At 44.1% G+C, this 27692-nt stretch overlaps 1 protein-coding gene across 1 annotated transcript in view; it reads right to left on the bottom strand.

The window, feature by feature from the left end:
• Positions 1-27692, bottom strand: part of celf5a (cugbp, Elav-like family member 5a) — a gene marked incomplete at both ends in the record, with an annotated part of 184611 nt that overhangs the window by 72079 nt on the left and 84840 nt on the right. The window contains one exon of the mRNA XM_080032461.1: positions 9572-9620. Coding sequence (XP_079888587.1) covers positions 9572-9620 — 49 coding nt within the window. The remainder of the gene's footprint in view (positions 1-9571; positions 9621-27692) is intronic.

Genomic DNA, 27692 nt, shown 5'->3' on the forward strand with positions numbered 1-27692 from the left:
CCAGATGGGGATCCCTTCCTTATCAAGACACTGCTCCACCTGTGTCATTAGTCTAAGTCCAACGCAGGAGCTAATCTAGAATGAAAAGACAATTTGGCCCCTCAGATCTCACCCAATAACTCACTCCACTATCAATGTGCTCTTTGAAGTTAATGTTCTATAAAAAAAAAAGGTTCAAGTGTCAGGTCAGAGTTCCCATACCCAAAGCTCCGCAGCCATTTGATGCCTGATTCTTTTCCTTCTAGTTATTCCCCCAATGCGACCTCGGCTGCCTTTGTATTCTTTAGCAGGGGCCCTGTTTTTGGACCTGGCCACAAGCCTGCTAAAGAGCTGAATTGTCTGGGGGATATGCTTATTAGCTTCTTTGTACTGAGAGACCCAATCGCCAATCATCCTTGACAATGCCAGTTCGCCTTGATAGACTCATCGATGAAAAGGGCGGCCAGGGGAAAAGTCAACAGAGTGGAGGGAAAAACAATAGAGGAGAGAGAAGACAAACAAAGCTCACATGAGGGGATAGGATAAACCTGGTAAAAAAAATATCAGTGTTGAGATCTATGGGATCTGGTGATAAAAAAAGGAACATGTGCTACGCTTTAAGAGAGGAGAAAATAAAAAACTCACATTACGAGTTACCATAAACCACGGGCAAGGCCAGGGCAGTCAGAGCATGGCCACATCAACACTACTTGTACTTCAGGTGGTATAGTGCTGAAATAATGACTCAGTACACACACACACACGTACACAAATACTTATGAATAATGTTAAAACACTCTTTCTTCCTTCATGCACCAAGGTAAAGGTTGCCCTGATCGTCATTTTTTTTCCGGCTGCCCCAGTTTTTTTTACAGCCCCAGAATGACTGCTTCTCTCTCCATTACCTCTGCACTGGTGTGACTGGCAGATGGATGGAGAGATGGTGGATGGAGTGTGGGCGTGCGGTTGCCATCATGGGACTGTGTGTGTCATAGCCAGTGTGTGTGCGTGCGTTTTCTCAGCGCTATTTGTGGTCTCAGCAAATGAGATGGGAAAGGCAGGTGAGACGTGGCTGGGCCAATTTAAAGAAAGCCTCTTTACGGTGCCCGCAACCAACGTTGGCATTCCCTAATGGTGCATCACAGGGCACGTCATCCCATACTATAATCTTTGTCATTACCATGTCCTATATATTCTTTTTTCTGTTTTCATTGCTTTAATAGCCGCCACAGCTTAAGTCACAGGCAATATAGGAATTGCGATACATAACCAAAATTCCATACATGTTGATTGTTCTGCAGTACTGCATTGCTGTGGCCTGCAGCAGGAGTACTAATCTCCGTTTAATCCCGGCTGCTTCCATTTCTCTGCTTAAAATCTTTCAGATGAAGCATGCGTCCATACCAGGCCAATGGTAAGATGACAGACACAGTGATTGAAGTTAATGGCATGGACTGACAGTGAGAGAGGCATGCGCTGATAACAGAGGTTAATAGAGTTAATATGCTAAGATTGAGAGATAGAGAAAAGACTATAGGTTCGTTTGGAGGGACAGACATGGCGACAGACAGAGAGACTTAGCAGGTAGTACATCTGTAAATGAAATCAAAATTTAAGTTAATATTTCTACTTTGTATTTTATTTCTCTAACGTTCACACAGTGTCACAATCAGCTTTTTTTTAAAGTCTCAACAACTAACAACTGGAAACTGCACTATGACTTATCTTTTTTCTCTTTGTGTGTATTCAAATGGGCCAATGTGTGTGCATGAGTAAGACTCATTTGCAACAATCTTTTTTTTTTTGTACACACAAAAGTTGGAAATAGTCTTTGGCCTCTCTCAGTGAAAAACAGAAAAAAAATTTTTGCACATGGAATGTAGGAAGCAAAGGTCCCTCAAAATTAGGCCAGATAATTCAGTGCTGGGCAGAGACCAGGCACGGAAGAAAGAAGGGGCAAAATAATGTTGGCCTGAAAATGATCATACCACCTGAAAATGATTTCAATACTATTTTAGAATCCGGCATAGTGATTATTCATTTGTTGATAACTTGTGTGCTGTAAATACAGACTCCAGACACCCAGTACTACAGCATGACACTTGCATAACTCCTTCTAACTCAACACAAAGTGAAGTGGGGAGTAGAGTTTGTGCCTCTGATGTATGAGCGTTATATGTATGTGTGCATCAGTGTGTGTGTGTGTGTTTGTGTGTGTGTGTGTGTGTGTGTGTGTGTATGTCCAGTCTGCTTTAATCTCCTCCCATCTGCTGGTGGACCTCCTCTCCCTGTTCAGAGGCCAGCCGCGCCCCGCCCGAGCTGCCGTGGCTGACCTCGCTGTGTGGGTGTGTGTGTGTGTGTGATTGTGTGTGTGTGTGTATAGGTGTGTGTCTGTGTGCTGGGCTGCTTGATGAGCCTGGTCCTTATGAAGTGGTGTCATTAAAGCAGAGAGAAGGAGCAAACGGGTGATTGCAGTGATTTGGCAGAGGTTGCACCGACTCAATCCTCCAATCAGAGCCCTCGCTTGGTCTCCTCCAGCTCCACTGCAATCACAGAGCACCGCAGAGGACCACACACACACACACACACACACACACACACACACACACACACACACACACACACACACACACACACACACACCAGTTTATCAGCTTCAGGTATGAGCTTGTCATTGCCATTATCTGCTCACACTGTGGGTCCATATACCAGAAAATCTGACATCAACATGTCACAGTCACATTGTAATAGGGTTGTAAATATTTTTTTTTTCAATTAAAATTTCACCGCACAACTGTTATGATTAAGTGCACGCCTAATCACATGTTGAATTTCTGTCATAACAGGAACATAAAATCTGCAGGAATATTTATAAGTAGGTTAGTAATAGCAAGCAGCTTTTCTAATCTAGCATACTCTGTGAAGAGGAGGTTCTATGAAGCGTGTAATAGCACTGTGAGACTAGTGCCGGCCTCACAGGCATGGTGACCGCTAAATAAACAGTGTCCAATCCATTTAAATGGTACAGTTTTAAAAAAAAAAAGCAGTTACCTTACTATCTTATTGTTTGAATGTTTATCTTGATATTGGAAGTAATTAAACATACACTGTTTAGCATGTGGCATGATTGTAAAAAGCACATCAGGCATAACCGCTGTTGTACGTATGTGGCTCAACATGTGAACTTTCAAAGATAATAGTGCTAAATCTGTGTGGTACAGAACTTCAAATGCCTTTTTTTGTCACAGCATTGTGGACACCTGTACATCATTTACACGTGTTTGATGGGCTCAAAGAATAAAGGCAGGGCCGCAAAAAAAGAAAGGAGAAAAAGGGACACAGAAAAAAAGATAAAGAGAATGGGGGAAAGAGATAGAGAGAGGGAGAATGAGTTATATAAAGTGGACTGAATAGAGCATTAAATTCATCTGCAGTCTCTCTTCCCCCCCCAAAAAAAGAGAGGTTGAGGTGCTGTAATGAGAATGGCCGACCAGATGCGTACAGAGGGGGCCATCCCTTACCCCCCCCCCCCATCTCCATCGCTCTCTGAAAGAAAGACAAGTTTGTTTCTCAAGGTGATGGTTGCGGTGATAAGGGAGAGGGTGTTATTAAGGGTGACAGCGGAGGGGCTGAGAGGCAGTGGCTGACTGGATAACCTTGTCCCCATCCCCGCCTGGCTTCCTTCTGCATGAGCATCTCCACCAGCGGCCTGCCCCTGCCTGCCTGCTTGCTCGTCTGAACACAATCTGCTGGCTGGAATTACCTCCCGGCCTCAGGAAAACTAAACATGATTTCTGACCTTTCCTTTCTGTGTTCAACAGTAACCTTTGCTGATCCGCCCACGCTACCAGACCATCGTAAACGAACAAGGGATGGAGCGGGGATGTGTGTGTGTGTGTGTGTGTGTCTGTGTGTGTGTGTGTTTTTTTTTTAAATAGGGGGGACAGGATGGATGCGTATTTACTGGAATTTATGTATGTATGCATATTTAAAGGCGAGTGCAGCGGGTTGATGCTATAACCTCAACACTTGTACAATACTGTGCAATCAAATTCAACAGCCCTGCAATAAATGCTAACCCACAATGTCCACATTTTGTTGTCAGCTCTTGTAAATCTGAAGGTTTTCTTATGTTGTGCGTCGTGCACTATTATAAGGTGTTTCTGTTATTTTGTCCGCACGCACTCGCTGTAAGTACAGTGGCTGCTGCTTCCATCTGTGTACTGTACTGTATGTGCTGACTGAGTGCAACGCAGAAGTTGCAGTAATGGAGCATTTTGTTGGGGAAAAAAGGACTATGAGACACACTGTGTTTGCAGAAATACTGCATCTTTCAACTTTTTGCTACTGTAAATTCATTACATCATCACTCTGCTTCCTCTTGTTGTTTTGTTGCGGCAGTCAGCAAGTTTTGCATTGGTATTATCATTAGTAGTTTGTTAGATAAGGCTAATTGATCTCCACCTACCCGGGCCGTACGTAATAGCGAATTGTTGTGATCTGCTTCTTCCTACTGACTCTGCATAACTCCGACAGCCTCAGCACAATATGACCCTCAGGAGCATAGCACATCCCTACAGAAACGATTTAATCATCTATTTCCTTTCTGTGTGTGTGTGTGTGTGTGTGTGTGTGTGTGTGTGTGTGTTGCTCTGGCGCTTTCTCTCTCCACTTGTCCATCTCCCGTAAACCTAATTCACCCCCCCCTTTCAAAACAAACCCCTCTGTGCTGATGTGAGGGTAAATTTAAGAGCTCATAAGGCAGAGTGACCTGAACATCCCAGGGCCGGAGCTTGAGTGGAGTTAGCTGACTTGAACTCTGGAACTGTGTATCAAGTATTGTTTGTGCAAGAGGCGCCGGAGGGGGATTTGGACAAGGAAGTGTGAGCGCTGAATGCGTGACCCACTGCTGGCCTTACCATTGGATTAGCTCACCCTGATCCCCAACAACCTCGGGAACACGCTCCCCCACTATTTTTCGAGATCTCTCCATTTATGCCCAGCCAAGCACATTGTGACCAGTAATCTATAGTTTTTTTCTTCTCCCCGAAGGGAGAAGATAGAACTGTTGAGCTTTTTTTGCTTTGCTTTGCTTCCTGGTTTACCAACACTTTTCCCTGTTTATTTTTCACTTTCTCTCTCTCTCTCTCTCTCTCTCTCTCTCTCTTCAACTTACAGTACAAATTCCCCCTTTTCACCTCCCTACTCCTACCATCTGTCTTTCCAACCCTCATCCCTCTCCCTCTAACTACCCCGCTCTCCTTCATTCTCCATCTCTTCTCTAAAGGGGATCAGTGGAGCTTAGAGGCCCTTCCTGCTTTGCTTCATTACTGTGCTGCTCTGACACGGTGGAGCTCGTCTCTCTAGCAAAAAGCAAAGCAGCAGCACACACCACCAATGTTTAATACATGGAGAACTCTGTTGCCTTTCACGCCAGATGAATTCATCATCAAAAAAAAAAAAAACTCTGAGCGCAAAACAGCAACTGAGCATGTAAACCTGCATCTCTCCATCCAGATTCCCAATCTTTCTATCTTTTTTTTTCTCTTGTCCTCACTGGTCTCCATTTACCTTATTGCCTCTCGCTCGGCTTCTCTCTCTCTTTGTTCCGTCACCTCTCAGTGAACTGGAGCGAACCTTTTCATCATTGTCCTTCAGTCGGAGTAAACACACACACACAAAAAAAAACACAATTGCACAACGCAGCTGCTCGGCCCGCAAAAATTTACCCATTCCGTTCAGCATATGTGTACAACGTGTGTGTGCCTGTGTGTAAATATGTTACCTGTATGTGAACGTGTCTCTGTGTGTGCGCACATGTTTTCATATTATCATATACATCCAACTTCTCACTGTGTGTGTGTGTGTTAGCATGACAGTGGGAGAGAAAGAGATAGAGAGGGTGTGTGTGTGTGTGTGTGTGTGTGTGTGTGCCACAGCCGTATGGGTATGTATGTGCTTGCCTGTTTGTCCTCTCTGTGTGGGTGGTTGCATGGGCGGCTGGCCTGACTCGACGATGATGCCAAATGCCAGTTTCTAATCCAGGCCTCCTCAGTGGGCTGTAGCTCTAGCCGTGCCAGGCAGCCAGGCCCGCTGCAACACCAACAGAGCTCCAGCTGACAGCTAGTCTGCTCCTCTCTCTCTCTCTCTCTCTCTCTCTCTCTACTCTGCTTCATGGACACTCTCTCAGTTCAAAACTCCTACAATGGGTTAAAGGTGGAGTCAGCCATTCTGGAGAAAGCTTGATGTCAAAATACATTTTGGTAAAAATAAAATGTTGTCAATATCTCCCCAATACACAGCCTAGGCTCTTTAAACTGGTATGTGAACAAAGGGTATGTGTATACAAAGGCGCCCACCGTAGCTAGTAACATGCCTGTTTACAGAGTCTAGGCTGTGAATTAACACAGGATTGTGAGGAGATATTAACTGATTCTGATGAAAGTGAATTTGACAACAAGCCTTCTCCAGAATAGCTCACCCCACCTTTAGGCTGGGAAATGTGAAAAGCCATAACAACAAAAGAAACTTATATAAATCTAAAAAAAGAGATTAGAAATGTAATGAAATGACAGCCTGCAAAAAAAAAGAAAAACAAGAGGGGGCCTACTGTTTAGTACTGATGGAATGGGAAAGGGTTTAGGATGAAATCAAAGTGGTTAAAGCCTTTTAACCTGTGTGAGGACGCCAAGCCCTCTGAGGAGGTACGCAACAGCTCTTTAAAAATGAAACATCAGTAACAGTGGGTGCCAGTCACCGGTGCCACGTGCGAATGGAAAATCAAATCTATTTCATAACAGACACGTGTGAGGAGCAAACATGAGATGGGGGTCCCTGCTGCCTCCTTGCTGCACCTCTGCAAACATCCCAGAAAACTTTCTCAGGGCGGTCTGCGTCATCACCGTGACGGAGACGTTCACGACGCCGGTGGCTCAATGTGTAACGGCTGGCGTTCTGCTAGATTAGGTAGGTGATTGGCCATTAATATTCATTTCACAGTGTGTCTTTGTTAGGTGGCAGCAACGGCTGACAGAGTGTTTGCATGGGTTTACTCTACCGTATTTTTTTCGCTTTAATATCTGTAGACAAGGTGGTTTAAGTCATGTGGCCATAGTGAAGCTATAGTGGGCCGGGCCGACTGTACTCTTAAATTGGATGAGGTGGAAGCAGCAACTGTTCAGTTTTGATCAAATGTGCGAGAGTCATCAAATATTTAATGCAATGACTTGGAAGATTATGTGCTACTGCCTTCCTGCCTGATGACTATATTGGCTTTCATTTTTCTATTTTTTGTTACAGGAATAGTTACCAGGGGAAGTATACACTGTACTGTACCATTCTGCTCTGGGTCTGTCTGGTCTTAATAACAGCAGAGAGTTGCTCCTGGGGAGCGCAGGTCCAGTAGGCATAAAACTACAGTAACAGGTCTTTCCCTAATGGACGTCAAAGCTAGCAGAGGTGATCTACACAGTCCTCCCCATAATGAGATTAAGGGATTAATTAGTATGACTGAGTGTTGTAGTGTGACTGTGTGCACTGAGGAATATATGGCCCCTATCGGTCTAGCAGTGTGGCCCCTGAGAGAGCAGGCCAGACTGGCTCCGTCCCTGGTGTCCCTCCCTCCACAGCACTAAGAGGCTAATTAATATTTCCTGCCTCCACTCTTGAAGCTCCTGCTGCACACCCATGCTGAGTTATAGTCCTGAAAATTATTGATCTGGATTCTGGCAATGGCAGACATAAAGGATCAAAATAACAGAAAAAAAAACAATCTTGGCAATTTGACTATGTGAAATATGGAGAGCAATAATCGCAGGATGCTGAAATGTACAGACCTACAATAACACTCCTCCTCAATCTTTCTAGAGGGAAACATGAATCTTAACTAATGATAATCACAGAAAGAATCCAAACCAGCAAATATAAATCAGAAAGAGAATAGGGTTTTAAAAAAAAAAGGAAAATCAGATCCATTCCTCGCCAAACATTCCCCATCTTTCCCTTTCAGCTTCTCCCTCCTAACCCATAAGTCACCATAGTCTTTGATTGCCCCTGCGGCGCCAATTTTACCAGTTCATTTAAGATGATGTGCAACCCTCTGGTCTGTTCCAGCACTCATGTGTTCCTCTGTAGGGTCCCCAAGGCTGGCCAGTAAGAGGACCCCGTAGTGACCAAAGTGCCCCAGGAGCTCTAAAACCAGCCACTCACAACCAAGTAAAGAGACAGCTGGGTGTCATTGTTAATGTGGACACACAGCACTACAATGGCAAAATCAATGGAGCTATAAGGGACATCAATCTTGACAGCACAGGACCCTTTTGCTTGTCTCACTACTCCTCTAAAGCTCTGAATGGATGGTTGCGAGAAAGAAGGGAAGATGAACAAGAGAGAACGGAAGAGTGAAGGCAGGAAAGAGAGAAAAAAACAGAGATGTGAATGAAAGAAAGAAAGTGGAGGACTGAGAGTGATCTTTATTGGCCTTTCCTCCATCCATCTCAAGGGGTTGTGCTGTCCTTTGAAGATTGTATGCATTTGACAGGCAGCCAAAGTGGCCAGCCGTCCTTATTCACCCAAAACAGGCAGAGGTTTTTAGGTAAAGCCTCAGAAGTGCAGCATGGCAGCTGTATGCAGTTGGCAGGGCAGACGCTTGCATTTTTTCGATCCTGCCTTCTTACACCATGATGAGAAAGACTAAAAAACAGCAATCCTCATTTAAACAACAAAAAGGCACTTGATGACACATGAAATGCACACCGAAAAATAAATATAAATATGAAAATAAACAGCAAGGTTCATTATCTCTGCCACTGTCTTGAAGGATGCCTTCTCATCCCATTAACATATATGCAGATGAGTAGTGAGTAAATGAAAGCCTCCAAAAACGGGAGAGATCAAAGACGACAGAATTAAGGCCAAATAACGAGTATCTTGGCAAAGGACCCCTTCAAATGTATTGACTGTGTTTGGCAAGCTGTGTGTTCTCCTGCTCCATTTTTCCCAGTCTCTTTTTACCATTTACCCTGGTGTTTCAAATGCAGGCAGACCGAGCACTGTGGGCTTTAACGTTTGCTGGGCCACTTTGCATGGCTGATGTGGTTTCAGTATAGAGCCTAATCACTATATAATTTACAGTGCAATGATAATGTACTTGGCAAAGGGAAGAATGAAACTGAGAGAGATTGGCATCAGGAAAGCCCATCAAAACATTCTACTCTTTATTCAATTCACTGTGTGAGAAACGCTACAGTATCTCCAAGATGCCAATATGACATCAAAAGTCCTGTTTTTTTTTCTATGGCACGTGAAAGTGTTCAATTTACAATCAGACCCAGTTTGGTTGAAGCTTTTTGCTAAACTTTGTTTGTAGCGATCAAATTGCTAACATTATGCATGTACTATGTGCAGCAACATCGGAATGAAAAGAAATCGTGATAAGATATCAAGAAAAAAGGATTGTCGGCTGAGTAAAATATCGCATTGAGAGCAGTGGAACGGATGAGATCAGAGGGAGAGAATGAACAGAATTAGCCTAGATAAGGCGGATGAAAAGGGGACATGAATAAATGATAGAGAAAAAAAAATAGATAACTACCTCCGCGGCTCTCGCTGTCGGCCGGTTTCACCTGGATGGGGCGAGTCATCTGGAGGAAAAAGAGAGGGAGAGAAGAAAGAAAGAGCAACAGAGGTTAGCGCCGGAGACTGGGGCTGTCGTCGCTACAACAAGAGGCCACAGACCAGAGGTGTCGAGGCCCCCTCTCTCCCATACTAATAGATGTTCCGCGATACTGATCAAAGTGCCTCGACCGGAGAGAGGAAACCGAAGCACCACTATACCTTGCAGCCCACGCGAACTTGACACTGTACTGTTTCGGCTGCCTGGTATTCAGTGTAAACAAAGGGAACCCTGCTATTTTTTTTAAATACAAGATATATTGTGTGTGTGTGTGTGTGTGTGTGTGTGTGTGTGTGTGTGTGTGTGTGTGTGTGTGTGTCCGTGTGTCTGTGTCTGTGTCTGTGTCTATGTGTGTGTGTGTGTGTGTGTGTGTGTGCGTGTGTGTGTCTGTGTGTCTGTGTGTGTGTGTGTATGTGTGTGTGAGTGTGTGTGTGTGTGTGTGTGTGTGTGTGTGTGCGCGTGTCTGTGTGTCCGCGTGTGTGTGCGTGCGTGCGTGTGTGTGTACGTACATGCGTGTGTGTGTTATTGCATGGTATAGGTGCATGGAGAGGCTGAAATGCCGCATATATGTGTCTAAGTGATAGAGGCCGAGGCAGTCCTAATAAAAGTGAATCCAGCCACAGGAGGAGAGAGATCAATGCAGGCCTATTGATCCGGGCCCTTGGGCTGCGGAGAGTGTCTAGCTGGGGAAGGATGCTCTGGTTAGGAGGCTCACTCTAATCCACTGGACCCTGATAAGAATGGCATTGCACGGATTAGATGGCCCTGTCATCGCCGTCTTTGTGTCACGCTCTCCTCCCTTTCCCCAATTTCACCTCCTTCTTTTTTTCTCATTATTGTTGTTCTAGTTGAACAGTTTCATCCGAACTATGGGCGTGATGTGTTTGGAAGGAAAAGTTTTTTCAAGATGTCGCCGCGGTGTACAAATGTTTTCGTTACAGCTACAGCTCTGTTGTTCTAATTGAATATATGCCTCCCAGTTACAAATCAGCACACTCACACTGTTCATACGCCCGCCTATACACGCAATCGTTTAATAGGTTCATATTGTACTGTAGCAGAGCACAAACCTTATACAAGATCATTTATGTGCACAGTTCTGATGCCAGATATCCCGATTCAGTCCAAAACGGATTGAAATAACAATGAAAAATAAAAAACATATTAATACAATTGGGGCCAATAGTGGCCCACATTTATAGCAAGATTCCAATCAGGAACATAAAAGCAGCCTCTTACCATTTACAGGAAACCGTTTGTAGCTGCTATATGAGCATCATTCTTTTGCCAGAAACTATTTTCCATGACCGAGCATCCCAGTCAGATTACTGAAAACCACCCAGCAATGATATTGTTATACCTACATATGTATATTTGGTCCTATCAGCCCAGTCATGTTTCTTTTTTTTCTCTTTTTTTTCATTTCCACGGCAGAGCTGAAAAGGTCAGATTTAAAGACAGGGCAGTCCAATAAAAGCATGACATGTTCAAGGAGAAACACCATAATGGGATTTTAAAATGTCTTAATAACATGCTGATATATGGTCGAGAGGCCCAGGCCCGATTCATTAAGTGCTAAATGTATCCATTTTCACCTTGAAGAACTGAGTAACCTTCCCTCACTGAAATTATTCCATAAATTTACCCATCGTAAATAATAACTAGCAGCGGGTAAGTCTTTGTAGGAAAAACAGGGAGGATGTTATGCTTGTGAAGGTTGAGCTTTTAGCTCCTTGTTTCTTGCCTCCCCTCGCCCTCCCCAGCTACAAGTGCTTTCTTCTCCTTGTACAACAGGAGAAAAGTAAGCCAGTATGCTAATGCGAAAGCCACAGGGCATGCTGCTCCACAGCATGTACGGATAGATTACAGAATCAACTGCGACACTATCACACACCTGTTCAAAGCAACCTCTGAGACCGAGACACCTCTGAATGTGAGTGGGGGGGGGGGGGAACTCTGCAAGACAAATTCACAGATAACTTGACAACCTTCTGCTCCCGTCACAGAGACACAGGCAAGTTTTGAATTTTGCCGTTGACAAGTCAAAGGGACAAAAGATGCTGCCGTACAAGCGACTTGATTTGTGTTTCCAATGCGCGATGGAGGAGGCCAAATCTGCATCTGTGGCTCCTCTGCCATGCTATGATCTCAGCTGACTCTACAGGGTGCCTGTATGTGTGTGTGTGTGTGTGTGTGTGTGTGTGTGTGGGAGGCAGCTCGCTCTAAAGCTAGTTACCGTTCATGCCGGCTTAATGGCCTATTTATTTGCCCGAGAGCAATGCATGATGATCTTGAACAGTCACTACTGATGGCTCTCAGTTTGTTCCCATTCCCCTTGAATACATGTGAAGAAAATTGTGTAATTCCAGCAGCAAATTAATTGCACGTTGCAAAAGCACACTTTTGCTACATGCTCACATATTTAAAGACAATGGTTACTTGAAGGCAAATGCATTTAATGTTGCTGTTCCCAAGGAGACCATTGACTCTAAATACTCTAGCACACACTGTGTTCTTATTGGGGTAAATAACTAGACATTAGAATATGACTAAGACAGATAACTAGGAAAAGGGAAGTAGAGGGATTGTTTAAAATAAAAATACAAAAAAAAAAGATAGGAGAGAATGGTACTGCACATTCATAGAGAAGGAGTAAAACTGCCTGCAACTGTTACATAAGATTACTTTGCTGCTTAGTGGCGTTTCTATTGATCTAACTCCACCCCAACCCCTGCCTTTCACTAAACGTGGAAAAACTATACACAGCCAACAGGAATACAATTATCAAATTATAAATTGAACAGATGGTCAAAGGATAAAAATGTCTTTTAAACTGAAACACATTTTGGGAGTGAAACTTTAATTTGACTGTTGTGATATTTAGTTTCCTTGACATGTTTAAGTACCCTACATTTTTTCATCAAGGTCTACAAAAACCCAGAATTACAACCAAGGTGTTAATAATATAAGAGAAAATGTATGAGGATGTAAGGGACATACAAGTATGGGGATTTCTATTAGGTTCTTTTCTATCTATCTTTGAATGGAGAATGTCAGCTGTCTGTCTTGTTCATTATCTGAATAACATCTCAGTGGTTTCACAACCTTCAGATGGGTTACCATTCTTCATCTTCCTCCACTAGTAAAAAATAGAACCTCCATTTTTGTTCTGCTTCTACAAAACCTGCTCTTTCTCTTTTCTCACCACACAGGCTGTGCTGCTCTAAGGGCTTTGACAAATCTATAGTTCCATATGCTTTTATTAAGCCGTTGCATTTGCCCAGTTAAGCCTCCAGTCAGTTGAATTAAAGCTTTTTACCACTAGTATGCTGCAGTTTTATGTAGAGGGTGAGATAGAAACCCCTACGCCTACAGTACATAATGTAGTGTGCAGTATGCACCGGAATATGCACACATAGCCTGTTGTTTTCTCAGTTTTTTGGTTTGTCTGATTGATATGCCTAGATGTGTCCAGCATATTAGACATCTATTATAGATCTACGTTTTCTCTGATTGTATAAATCATCAGTATCCTGGTAAAGTTTTGCCTTGCTGGAGGGAGCAAATGTATTTTCGACCAAAACTATTCGCCACAAGGAAGCACCAGAGGCACTGGGCGCCGGCCACAAAAGACATTTCACTGTCTGATTTCAAATTACACTGAGCAAGTCAAGGAACTGCCATCAGGACTTCTTGGCCTGTTAGTAGTGTGGAGGATTTAGAGTCTACCGTTGGCACTGTCCACGACAGTAATGAGTTCAAGACTAGTAGAGTTTAACGGGATTGAGCGGTACTGAGTCCCAGACTACATAGCAGCTGAAACCCCAGAGAGGAGGCCAGTAGCAAGACAAGAATACTGCCCTTGGAAAAAAGGTTTCAAAGACCTGGTGCAATTCCAGGGCCCCAAACTTTGCTCGTTGTTAACTTTCATATTATCCACAGAGAGGAACTTCCTTTGCAGGAGAATGCAGCAAATAGACAATGAAAAACCGCAGTAAATCGTGTCCGGGGTTTTTGCAGCAGCTCATCTCTCGGTAGTAAAAAGTCAAAGTTTCCAACAGTTATGCAACAGCACTTACTTACAGTGCTCACAATAAAATAACTCTAATAGCCATACAATATGGGCAATGTCTTCCGGCATTCACTCAGGTTTAATATAGAGTAATGTTTGTCCTGGGATCATTAATACGTATATTAGTGGGCCATCAAAGCTCATGTTGCTGCACTGCTCTGTAACAGGAGCATAAACAGTCTCCCTCTGACCGGGCAGTCTCTGCTGATATAATTAATATTTCCAATTATTGATCTGAGGGAGTGCTGAGTGGTGGCTGTCCGGGGGCCCCAGCTCCAGATAATAAATCTGCAGTGTGTACAGTAGGAGGGAAACAGAGAGAGAAAGGGGTAGAGAGAGAGAGAGAGAGAGCCTTATGTGTAATGATATATATTTATGACGTGCTTCACGGCAATCACAATAATTGTTCATTAACAATAAAAATTTCAAATGAAGATCAGAGTTAAAAGGCTAAAGCTTGTTAATGAACTATTTCTCAATACAGGGGAGTAACTGGAAATGAAGACATATCTCACCTTTTTTACATACATCATCATGATGCATTGTTGTCATCAAAACAAGGCCAATTTCTACTCAGCTAATAAAACAGTCTTTGTAAGGAGCAGTTACTAGGGGGTTTGTGTTGGATTTTTTATTGTTCACCAGGGAGACTAAACTAGACACAACGTGATTTGCATGTCATTAGTTTTCATTAAGAGAAGGGTCCACATTTTTTAAATGGCATATTATCTGTGGGGTATTTATGCTAGACAAAGGTCGGGAATGGCAAGGTTTTTAACTAAGCCCGTAACGTGTATACGAACAGAGATAATTTTGGTGGACGTCCGCACACTACATTGTTTTTGTTATTGAGTATCTGTCATTTGGTCTGTCAACTGTAAGAAAACAGCAGCAATGCATGTCACAAATTGCCAGAAGCTAAGGTGATGTTTTCTGTTTGGGATTTTACAACATGGAATAATGAAATAAGGGACCTAAATGTCCAAATTTGATAAAGTGGATATTAAGTCATTAAACGTTTTGCCAAATAATATTTAGCTCGACCCACAGCCAGAGCCCTATTCCCAATGACCGTAGCTATGTTGCAAGGCAAAATACTAATTTGATAATAGCATTCCCTGTTTTGTGTGTATTACAGATTCTGCATCTCCTACATGCATTGCGCGGTTATACTATACATGTGCACATGAGTGAGATGGGTATGTCTGACTTAATCATTATAGTTGACGTACCCTTGCTTTAGCTGCCCTGCCCTGGGAGCATGTCCATATGTGCTTGAATGTGTGTGTGTGTGTGTGTGTGTGTGTGTGTGTGTGTGTGTGTGTGTGTGTGTGTGTGTGTGTGTGTGTGTGTGTGTGTGTGTGTGTGTGTGTGTGTGTGTGTGTGAGAGAGAGAGAGAGAGAGAGAGAGAGAAAATGTTTGTACAAGTGAGTTATAATTTAGCCATATGTGAAAATATGCTGGCGGCAGCAGTGTGGTGGTCCTGATAAGGAGATGGCAGCCACTATAGGCTTTAGGATACCTATCAGAACCGACAGGATTTAGAGCTCGAGGCGCTGACGTGGACTGAGAGACATGCACCTGCAGACCTCAGCTAGCCAGTATTAGTACGTTTGAAGTTTGACTCCATAATGCTATATCCATTTTGAGTAAAAAAATGAACTTGCATTCCGTAAAAGCTGCATGCCGTTGTTTAGAAAGTGCAATTTGTATGTTGCTGTGTGTGTTCTTTTTGTGCGAGTAAGTGTTTTTTTTTTTCAAAAGCTGAATGGATCCTTTTGGAACCAAACTGTTGACATCCATCTGTTACACTGAATGCTTCTTGTAATACACAAATTAGCATGAGGCCGCGGCTAACTCACAAAACAAGTGCAATCTGTAGTACCATTATTACTAGCACCGCTACTACATCTCTGATTAAGACCGTTAGACCTTCTGTTGCCCGATGCCGTCCAAGTTCCTGTTTATCTCTTCCCCCAAAACGCTAACTGCCTCCCAGAAACAGCCTGAAACCCATCTAACAGAATGCTTTTCCAAAAGGCTTTCCAACCCTCTCTATTATCATAGCTTTACTAGCTGAAGTGGGTTGGCCAGCTGTCGGACAGCTATACAGCCTTCATTACACAGACAGGCAGAAGTCAGCTCTCATCAAGATTTCATGAAGGTGAATGTCACACATCAACAAAAACGCACCTCATTTGTGGCGCACCCATGACTCAGCAGACAGCAGAATTGCATGGCAAGAGCGGATGTTGCTTCTCAAACCCTTTATTACTTCTGTGTGGAATGGTATTAACTCAAAATATCATATGAAGACCTCACCCATCCACCTCTGAGTTCCCTTATCAATGTGCCAACCCCCCTCACACAGAAACCTTCACTCGCTCTCGCGTCACGCCCGTCCGTCTATTTGATTATGTCTTCCTGTCCTGTGGAGTATATATGTATAAGCTCAGAAACCGTGGGTAAGAGTCTTGTGTAAGAGACTCTGAGTTTTACAAGACTTGTGCAGTGGACTACTACTAGGGTATATGTGGGTGACAGAAACAGTGTGCAATCAGGAGAGAGGGGGAGAGAAAGATAGTGGGATTGAGCTAAAGCCTAAGTCCTATACTGAGCCGGTAGCGGGGCGTCCAAGAGATAAAGGGAGAAACAGAGGGAGAGAGAGAGAGAGGGGTAAGAGACGGAGGCAGATAGTGAGAAGGGAGGCAGGAAAATGAGCATAGAGAAGTGACAGCAAAGGGGAAACTAATGAAGATATGCTTTGGAAGATGTAGAGATTCAAAGAGAAGAGTGGGTGTGGATTTATTAATAAGAGAAACAAAAAGAATCCCCCACTCCCACCCCCACCCCCCTCCCAAAAAAAAGAAAAACTACTTTTTTTCTCCCTCTCCTGCCCCTCCTCCTTCCCCTCCAATTCCTGACTTATGATGCACACTTTGGCTAGGAAGGAAGGGCATCACTCCCAGACATCTTTGGCACGGCCGCTTTTCAAGCCCAGAGAGCTATTGACATGGCGTGTTACTGTAATGCGTGAAGCAGTGGGAGACTCATTGTAAATCTGTGTCAACAAATGCTGGAGCAGCTACGAGCTCCAATCGGTGCTCTCTCTCTCTCTCTCTCTCTCTCTCTCTCTCCCTGTGTCTGCCTCGCTTTGCCTCTCTCTCTCTCTTGCATTTACCAACCTATCTAATGAATCTTATCTGCACAGCACACTGGAGGCTTAAGCTTTTTGGTGGGCTCACATCTCTCCCACACACACACACACACACACACATAAAGACACACTATCTCTCTCTCTCTCTCTCTCTCTCTCTCTCTCTCTCTTTCTTATTCTGCTCACTGTTTGATGTGTGGTTTACGCTCTTCAGTTCGTTCGTTTTGGGAAACTGTCCTTAGAAAGATAAGATCATGACGACAGACTCAACCCAGTGGCTTCAGAAGGGCAACGCCGTGCCAATCCCAGCATGCACCACAGCGAGGGTCTGGAGTGAAGCAGGAAGTATAGTGGAATGGCAGAAGATATGTTCCGTGACTAGATTTACAGATCACAGTCGTGTGAGGCTTTAATGCCTAAAGGTGCCCCTTATACACGGACGCCACGTTCCCTATCTGACTGCTGCCATGATATTTGCTTTTGAAGATTACGTCCTGTCTGACCGTCAGTGAGTTACACCTTCGGTAATGATGTACAACAACTGCAGGGGCAAGGCATGCAAGCACATCACCGCATGTGCACTTTTGGCTTGGTGATAAGGCCCCGAGATGCATATCGCCATTCATATCTAACATTGGCCTCAGTGTCTTTTAAGTACAACAAGATTCCCCATCCTTGCATTGTAGTAAACAATAAACAGGGTCAATGAGTGTGGTTCTGTATTCGTAATATGAGTTCTATGAGCCTAAAAACAGGCTTGGTTTTCAATAAAACCATCAAAAAAATATTCTGTTGTTAGAATGAATTCTTAATTCTCAAAAATGCATGACATAATGTTGCATGACATGGTTTTGTTTTAAGCGATGACACAAATTGCCCTCATTTCCAAAACTATTTTACGCCTGTATTTCACATTAAGTTCTTTTGTATGTCTACAGTAGCCAAAGAATGCCCACGCAAATGATATGGCATTTCCTTTTTTTTCTGTACCAGCTCTTCCTGAACTGCACCAATACCTCCAGCTACAGTTTAGCGAGTTGTGTACATTAGAGTTGCTTTCTCTATCTGAGCCCAGCTGGGCACGCGTAGTTAATACAACCGCTTAAAACCGCTCGGTGGAACAATATGGATTCCCTTGGACTAAACTAAGAGAAATGGTGCGAGCTCATGGATAACTTGTTTGTCCTTAGGATTAGTTGTAATTAATTGTTGTACTTTAAGGTGCATGGGAAGGGGTACACTGCCATTGACAACTTGCTTACAGGAAGAATTTACTAAACATACAAACATTACTTAAGTTAAACGGTGAGAGACACATAATGTCAGTTAATGTAAAGTTTCCACTTCCTTTGCACAGCTATGCATAAGGGACTCAACCACACTCATACAGGCTTATACATGAAGCACACACACACACACACACACACACACACACACACACACACACACACACACACACACACACACACACACACACACACACACGCACACACACACACACAAACAGACACCCTTAGCTGCATGTTTCCTTTACCCTCTGAGTTGAGCCCAGAAAGCTCCTGCTGCTGTCACAGCAACTCCAGGATTGTGACAGATTACGGCCTGCTGCCCTGACCAATGGGAGCCAAGATGTGCTGCCTGCCCACTGACTCATAATTCTTGGCATACCTATGCCGAGTTGACGTTTCTTTAATGGTCCCTAGACCTCCAGTAGGCATCCTTGTCCTGAGCACTATGATTGCCTATTAGTAATTCACCAGCACTTGCACTTTTCTACCCCTCCACTCCCTATGCCACCCCTCCGAGGAGTGGAGAGGACCGAGAGAAGGAGAGGCCAGAGGAGGATGGAGATGGATGGAAGGAGGGAGAGAAATAGGGACGCAGCCAAGCATGTTGGCTTTGAATTGGAGAGAGGTCGGAGGGGTGCCAGGAAGAGAGAGACAGACAAAAATGGATATAGGAAGAGTAACAAAGCTTATGTCAGAATGGGAGATGGTGAAAGAATTTCCCTTAACCAACTGCATTATTTAAAAGAATGGTATTTGGGTTGTCTTCTTTAACTTTTGTTTAACTTGTTTAACAGTGTACTGTATATGTGTTTTCCGTCTACCCTCTTCCCCAAGTCCTGCTTTCTGCTCCGATATGCCACTGGAGGCGTTCTCCATTCGGTCTCATTAGCCATCCACATCTGTCATAGCTACAGATCAGTGTGACACACTGGTTATTAATGATAGAATGATTGACAATGTGTTATCCTTTAGGACCATTATCAACTTAGTGAAATCTGGACACAGCAGTGTTTCATGGTGTGCGTGTGTGTGTGTGTGTGTGTGTGTGTGTGTGTGTGTGTGTGTGTGCATGCATACGTGCGTGCATGCGTGTGTGTGTGTGTGTGTGTGTGTGTGTGTGTGTGTGTGTGTGTGTGTGTGTCCATCAAAGGGGGGATTGGAAGAAGGAGCCAGGGCTCACAGGATCGACACAGGGCCAGCCTGCTCTGTCCATCTGCTCCGAGCTTCATTCCCAGCATATCAATACCCCATGTCTCATAAACATGCACACACATGCGTGCACACACACACACACACACACACACACACACACATACACACACACACACACACACACATACACACAAACATACATACATTCTGTCGCCTGCGTCTTCTGATGGTTCCGTCACTCTCCCGCCACTCGAGCTCTTGGCTGTGAAGCCTGCTTATGTATAGCCTGACACTCCAGAGAAAGTCCCTGCTTGTCTTTAAGCGCATTCAGTACAAAACAAGAAGGACAGGCTTCTAGCCTCTTTATGGTCTCTCGTCTCTCATGTCTGAAGCTCCAACACAGTATAAGTGTTTGCTAAACCAGCACACACAAAAAAAAACATGCCACTGGGTTCGGTTCAACCTTGAACTGCACAGAACCGGAGGGCCAGACAAGCAGAGCACCTGACCTCTCGCCATTTCTCCCAATCTGCAACAAACACACTCTGACGAAGTGAGAACAAGAAGCACTGGAGTGGAAAACACATTGGAAGTGTCTCTGCCAACTCCTGCTCCCCACTAACCCCTCCTCCCCCCCTCCCCCCATGGCCTTGGGTGGTTTATTTCATTGGTATGGGTTTGGAGTGGGTGAGTGGATGTGGTTTGGGGCAGCGTTTTGTATGTGTTTGTGTGTGCGTGTGTGTGTGCGTGTGTGTGTGTGTGTGTGTGTTAATGTCTTCATTTGGTCACAAGTTTGAGCGCAGATGAGGGAATAGGAGAAGTCGTGTCGTGCACTTTATGGAGGTGGAAGAGGGGGACATTTGAAGACATGGAGTTTTGATGCTTCAGGATGCACTTAAACTGTAGAGTGATCTGTGGGTTGGGACAGTAAGGGAGACAGTTGAACCATACTGAATAAGAAGGACATTGTTTGTGTTTTAGATATTGAGGATATACAGTATTTAACACATAAATGCATGCATGCTCTGAAAAATCCTCCAAATGATTGTGGACTAGAGGTCTTCAAGGGTCCAATAGGTTCATTCTAACTTACCAAACTAACCAGTCAAAATGATATGCCATACAACTGGGTCCAGGTAAGGTTCCATTTATTGCTGCTGTTCTTAGGTATGTGTGTCAATATGACAACCAGATTTACAATTAGGTCGGATCGCATAGTGCGTCATTCTATTGCAGGAAAAATGCGGACTATGAAGTGAATTACATTGATTCATAGGAAATCTTTGGTGGGTCTTTTGCTGGTGGGACCAGTTTGTGGATCAATATTGGATGCTCTTTAACTTCATTTATGTACCCCCGATTGTGGTAGGCCTTCCACTCGTCTGTGTCAGGTCTCAATTAAGGTGTTATGTAATTGAGCTACCTTACAGGGGAATATAAAGGTGCAATTTAAGAATACTGTCTTTAAAACACATGCAAAGTCATAGAAAAACTCATTCCATATATATTTAAATAGTTGATTTACAGGGGGGGGGGGTAATCCTTCTTTTTTTTAAACTCCTGCTTTTACAAGTAGTCTACTGGGCAGACAAATTCAATATAAAGGTCCAAAACATATTTGTAATTTAATTTGATATTATCTTTTATATAGGCCACTGAAATACTAAAGTAAGTTTCTCCATGACTGATTATGTTCCATCTTAGCTGAGAGTGAGCATGGTTGGATTCATCCATATCTACACGGATATGACATCTATTGGCACACAGTAGACTATTTGCACCTGGTCCGACTCAGGACGCACGTTCATTTTCAATTTCTTAGAAACGAGTGAACCTGTGAGGACCTCTTGTGAGGCGTCCACTTCTAATCTGAGGTGAGATAGAATTGAAACACACCTGTCTGCCCCCCTTCATCCCTACCACTACTCAACATACCATACTCTTCTTCCATTTATTTACAGCAGAATCCTTGACAGCACATCACCTCACTTGCCCCTCATGCCTCCCACCATCCAGGGACATTTGTATGCATGCATGTATTCATGAGCGGGTATTAAATTTAGATATGTTTTTTTTTTACAGTCAACAGTCACTGATACACAGCTGATGCGGACCAAGAAAGAGAGAGAGAGAGAGAGAGAGACACAGAGGAAGAATGGGAGACACTCTGTGCACTCTGCCTGAACTCCAGCCATCCTTGTCTTGGGTTTTATTATTTATAACCTTATCTGTTTTCATGACGTCCATCTGAACACATTTGTCTAACAATTAGGACTTAAAGGTGTAACATGTTACAATATAGGACATTTTAAATCCAACTGATATTACCTTTGGGATTTGAGATGTATTCTCTTTTTGTCTTTCCCTCTTCTTAACCTCCCTAGAAGTCGTGAGGTAGATGTTGTGTCTGACGTTTCGTGAGGTCAGGACTGTTTTCCTCAATTCTTTCGGCTGTGAGAGCACAGTCCTGCAGGAGCTCTAATGGCTTGTTCACACTCTCTGCTTTGCATTATTCCCCTTTCTGCAAATACCAAGGGGCCATGTCACAGAGAGAGCCATCCTAAAGCACTTAACAATGTAACCTACATACACTCGAGCATGGACAGAAACACTCCATGCATCGACACTAAAGTATGAACATAGAGAGCACACACACACACACACAGCAAAACTCCACTAACAGGACATGGGGGGGCTCTTAGCTCAAGGGGGTGGGGGGGGGGGGGGGGGTCACACAGGGGACACTTTGTTTGCTCTCAGAATAGGCCACACACAGAGCTCAGCCAATACAGTGTACAATACTGATTCTAAAGTAAAGAGGACAGAGAAAAAGAGAGAAATAAGAGTGAGAGAGAGAGAGAGAGAGAGAGAGAGAGAGAGAGAGAGAGAGAGAGAGAGAGAGACGAGTGCAGGGGAAAATGAAAGGGGCCAAAGAAACTGATTTGGCCTCATAGTTCATCTTCATCTGGGTGCCCTGTCCCAAACCCCAGTTCATGAAATAAGTCCTGCTGAAAATCAATGGCAGTCCGAGCCGTGTAAAGGTCAGCCATTCAGCAGCGCCGGCCTTGGTGGACCAGTCAAGCCCAGGCTTGTACTGTGAAGCTCGGCTAAGTAGAATTAATGGAGGGATCGATTATTCTGCACACAACTTAAATTGAACTAAGCAGAGAATCATTTTAAGGCAGGAACCGCACCATGACGTCGAATGAGATGCATTTGCCACATAGCCAACCAGAGAACCCATTTAGCAAAAGCAATAAAGTAAGAGGGGGGAGGGGGCGAATAAAAAAGTGATTTTTAAATAAAGGATCTAACGTTCTTTTTTTCATCCCCCACTCAATCTTTCCCCTTCTTTCATTTTTTTCCTGGGTTCACCCTCTCTGTACAGTATACCCCCCTGATGATACCCTATAACCCACCTGGGACCCAACTCATATATTTTGAAATGCTGAAGCACATTTCCTCTTTTCTCTTTCAATCCATATCACTCCTCCTCCACTCTGTTTCCTCTTCACCTCCTTTTTTCACTCTTTTTTATATTTTATTTCATGTCACCTCCGGCCCCTCATTCTTCTTGTATTTTCCCCTTGTTTAAAACAAAATCAATATGGAACCGGAGGAGACAAATCAACGTATGGTGGCACTGCAGGGGGAGGCCCAGCAGGCTCCCACCTCGATGGTCACATGTTCAATCGCTAGCTCGCTCTCACTCTGTGGCGTGGGGGAGGGGTGTGGATAAGTGATGGAAAGAAGGGTGGATGGGTGGAAGTAAAGATGTAAGGTTTGACTTATGGAAGGATGAAATGATAAGGGACCAAAGGGTTGGAAAGGGATGAAAGGGATGAAACAACGCTCCAATGGGAGGGCAAATGGAAGGAGAAAATGAATGGACAGAAGGATGAGAGAAAGAAAAGGGAAGAGGAGTGGGCGGCTGGTTTGGGGGTGTGTGGGTGTGGGGAGGGGGGTGGTGCGTATCATGGAAAAAATTCTGCTCCAGTGACTGGAGTGCAGAACGGGAGGCCTCATCTATAATGTATATCATGGATCCGTGAGAGATTTTCATACATATAAAATGGAGCAGCACCAGGAAGTGTCTCGCTGCCGCGGCACACAGAGCCGAGAATCGCCCTTGGGGGCAATTTCAATATTCCGTTCTGTTTGTACTTCCATACTGTTAATTCACATATACCCCTGTGTTCCTCGGCGTTGCTTGGTACTGTGTGAGTCAAAAAGGATTAAAAGACTCCGTGACTCTATGTAAACACGTTTTATTCAACATTATTCAAACACCTACGCAATGGAAGGAGACGCTTTTTTGTGTGTTTAACCTCTCTGCGCATTTAAAGAGAATGTGCTCTAGTCTAGAAAAACCTTTACATAACAGCAGTTCAGAAAAGTTTAAGACTCACAAGTTTAGAATACCCAACAGACTTACATGATATAGTGTACTTAAATAGCCATCATAAGCCCTAGTCTCTCCCTGGGGACTTGCATTTCCTTCTAAACATCTTGGACAGCCAACATTGGCATCATGTGGGAATCGGGGGGTGGGGGGTATGAAATAAATAAACATGACGAGTGGCCACTTAGCCACAGCCTCCCTCATTGAAACCTGATGAGGGCCCTGTCTCGGCTAACTTCAACAAACGCTAAGTGACACGCTTAAGTGGGTTCAGGTTGCGCATCCGGGGTAATTCAGTAAAAATACAAATGAGTCTGGAAGGCAAAACAGATCACTATGCACTCATTCAAAATAGAAGGAGAGGGAGCAGGCGAGGGAACGAGGGAAAGAGGGAAAGACACCTGTTTTTTTCCGCCCTTCAGAGGATTCTCTCGGCCTCACATCGACCGTGGCGTACACTACACACACACAGACAAACACACACACACACACACACACACACACACACACACATACACACCCAACCGTCACCCAGCCATAAACAGCAGTGTATAGACCCGGTGATTTTCCTTATTGGGAATCGATAACAAATAACCTCACTTTTCACTGGCCATTATGGTCTGTGTCGACCATACTCAGTTGTCTTTATCTGCACACCCGGTGTCACGCCCGACCTTGAGCTCTCCACTCCCCACTCCCCTCTCTCTCTCTCTCTCTCTCTCTCTCTCTATCTCTCTCTCTCTCTCTCTCCTTCTCTCCCTCTCTGCTCCCCAGGTAGATTTCAAGCAGAGGCCGGTTCAGTCCTTTTTTTTATTTTTTGGAAAGGTTCAAATTGAGCCCTATGGGAGCGGGGAGCAGGGAGCAGCCATCTCCCATGACAGATCAATGGTAGGTCTCACCACAGGGCAGGGGGCCAGCGCCTCGCACAACCTGCTAATAGAAACCCAATGTCATTGCTGACACTACATCGCCGGGGCTGCTGGAGGTTAGCCTGAGGTAGGACAGTAGGACAGCCACGCATTAAAAAACACCTTCAAGGTCTCCATGTCACATTCCTCCGCCATGTATGATATTTGAGCAAGTGTGTGGGATACATTAAAAAAAAACCTACAAGACAGACAGACAGAGCTAATTTAAAATGAATACATGTGGTATAACTTTCATGATATACCTTAATCACATTTGAGTTCCAAAGTGTAAACTCATTAGATGATGCTGCATGAAAAGGCAAAGCATTCTACTACAACTTCATTTGGCTGTCTCACCTTTCCTCCTTCAAGCTCGTCGGTCCCCTTATTGCAGTCTAGTCTCTGCATCCCTCTGAAACTAAAATTCAGGTTCTTGCCTTCTCTCCCCTTTTGTATTTTTTTTAAATTCCCTTCTTCTCCCTCTCGGTTCAAAGGCACAGTGGCAATTTTCAAGGCCTTCATTAACATCCCAGACATCCCGCCGCAGCCGCAGTGTAGAGCAATGAAACCCATGATTCATAGCACAAAATCATTTCATATGTTCCACTTGAAATCAGGCTGCAGTGGCTGTTAAGTCACGATTAACACCTATAACACACACACGCACACACACGCGCGCACACACACGCACACACACGCGCGCACACACACACAGATGTATGAGTGAGCGATGAGTGCAGGGGAAATCTTGGTCACCAGAGGAAACATGTCTCAGAGAGTCTTAGAGGCTCCTGATGAAGATGAAGAGAGGATTTAGACCTTTGCATATTTAACTCCCACTTTTACTCTCTTGGTGTTTTACTGTGTGTGTCACGCATAGCCCGCATACTGTATATAGCAAGGGACTTAAGATCCTTTTCCGCTGCTCTTCTTTTACTGGATTTTCTCTTCTCAACACCCACACTAAAGTTGTGTAACTTGAGACACTAGTTTCAGAAACTTTGCGTGGGGCTTGAGTTCAATATTGCATCTGCAGTCGTGTGGAAATCCATTTGGGTCCTGGCCTTTCTGTATAGCACAATAGCCAACTCTGGAGCTTATTATATAAAAGAAATATATACAAACTGTATGAACAGTTAACACTCATTTTCTCAACCCACTTTAATTACCCATTGACCTATCTTGGCCCAGTCACCTCCTCCTGTCAGTGGGAGCCATGTCAGCCCCCCAGGGACAGCTTGGAGATCCCCAGCAAACAGCTACTGTATCCTAATTAATTACTATATGAAATAGCAGTATCATCTTTTTCGAGTGACTGCCTCCATTACACTCTGCCCTTCCATTTTTCCTATGACTTCACCAGAACCCATATGCTCTGAACAGTATCTCTGTACAACGGAAATTATAATTGTGCGCTGTCACTCCCATTCTGGTTAATAACAGATGGATAGCAAAGGAAGGTCAGCGGGCGCACACTGACGTATAGCTAAACGGAGAAAAATAAACGCTACACACTACAGCATGAACAATACTGCCTTTTCACTTGTCAAAAAAACACTTAAAGGGGTTGGATAATGTTCTTATGGAGTATCCTTGTAATTATATATACATGTGTTTGGACTTGTTGGTTCATTTTCGTCCTCAACGATGTAACGGAGATTTAAATATAGGCCGACGTGAGTGGTCACACACGGACATAAGTATTCACAAACACTGACACTTGCTTGCAGACCAGGCAAGCAGAGAGGAGCTGCGCGAGCTTCTGCCTGCATTAATTCTGTTAACGATCACAGAGGGTCAGCCCGCCTGTGATCCCTGTCCTACCATTAAACAAATAAAAACAACACTGATTACCAGGATGTTCACTGGATGCATCAATCTTCAGTAATTAGAGAGTGGTGCTTTGACTCTATCCTCCTTTCTTTTCCTCCTTTCTTTCCCTATTTCCCTTGCTTGTACCAAAGTCAGGCAGCATGTGCAAATGAACTAATAAGTGTGTGTGTGTGTGTGTGTGCGTGCGTGCGTGTGTGTGTGTGTGTGTGTGTGTGTGTGTGTGTGTGTGTGTGTGTGTGTGTGTGTGTGTGTGCTTGGCTAACCAAGAATGAGACAAATAAGTAGAATAGGCTGCTTTACCAGCTACATAAAGTGAGCACAAGCTCTGCTGCTTTCTCCATGGAGGTTCATTGCTCTCTTTTTTTATAATAGGAGAAAATACTGTAATACTTTTTATTTTTTCTGGAGACACCAAGTGTGTGTGAGTGTGTTGCTGCCTGGAAAAGGACATAGCCGTCACATTAAGATCATGCAGGCCTGTAGCATTAATCTGTCTTGTGAAACCTTGAGATCCAAAGCACTGCAGTAGTTAGGGAGTATGTGTGTGTGTGTGTGTGTGTGTGTGTGTGTGTGTGTGTGTGTGTGTGTGTGTGTGTGTGTGTGTGTGTGTGTGTGTGTGTGAGAGAGAGAGAGAGAAGGTTGCATGTGTAAGGACAGAGTGAGATGTACATACAGTAGATGCTAGTAGGGCATATGGCTCCCGAGTCTATTCCAGATGCTCATGCGAACCAATGGCGTGAGACTGTAGCATGGCAAGAGAACATGATGGAGGAAGATGGAGAAAGAAAACGTGGGTGGGTGAAAGAGCGATTGGAAAATGGAGTTGAAATAAGATACGTAAAATAAAATAAAAGAGAAAGAAAAATGAAAAGGTGGTGTATATAAATATGAGTGTGTGGCACAGAATGCTATACCTCTAATATGAATGTTCAGAGTTGGGTTGTTGCTTATATACCGCTGCTTTGCTGATCTGGGATTTTCCCACAGCATGATATGTACAGTGTACGATGCTGGTTGGGTATGCGGTTATTACCTGACTGTTGTTTTTTGCGCGATGCTAACCTGACTGTGTTGTCTCTCTGTGCTGCTCTGTGATAAGCATGGATATGTTGTTTCTTTGCTGTGCTGTCCTGGGTGGTGACAGCCTCAGCCACTGACAGATCCTTTAAATTCACCACAGCCAATTAGAGTCACTCTGGACCTGGTGGTGGTGTTGAGTGCGTGGAG

Source organism: Ammodytes marinus, assembly GCF_949987685.1.
Source record: "Ammodytes marinus genome assembly, chromosome: 8".
Classification (NCBI taxonomy): Eukaryota; Metazoa; Chordata; class Actinopteri; order Uranoscopiformes; family Ammodytidae; genus Ammodytes; species Ammodytes marinus.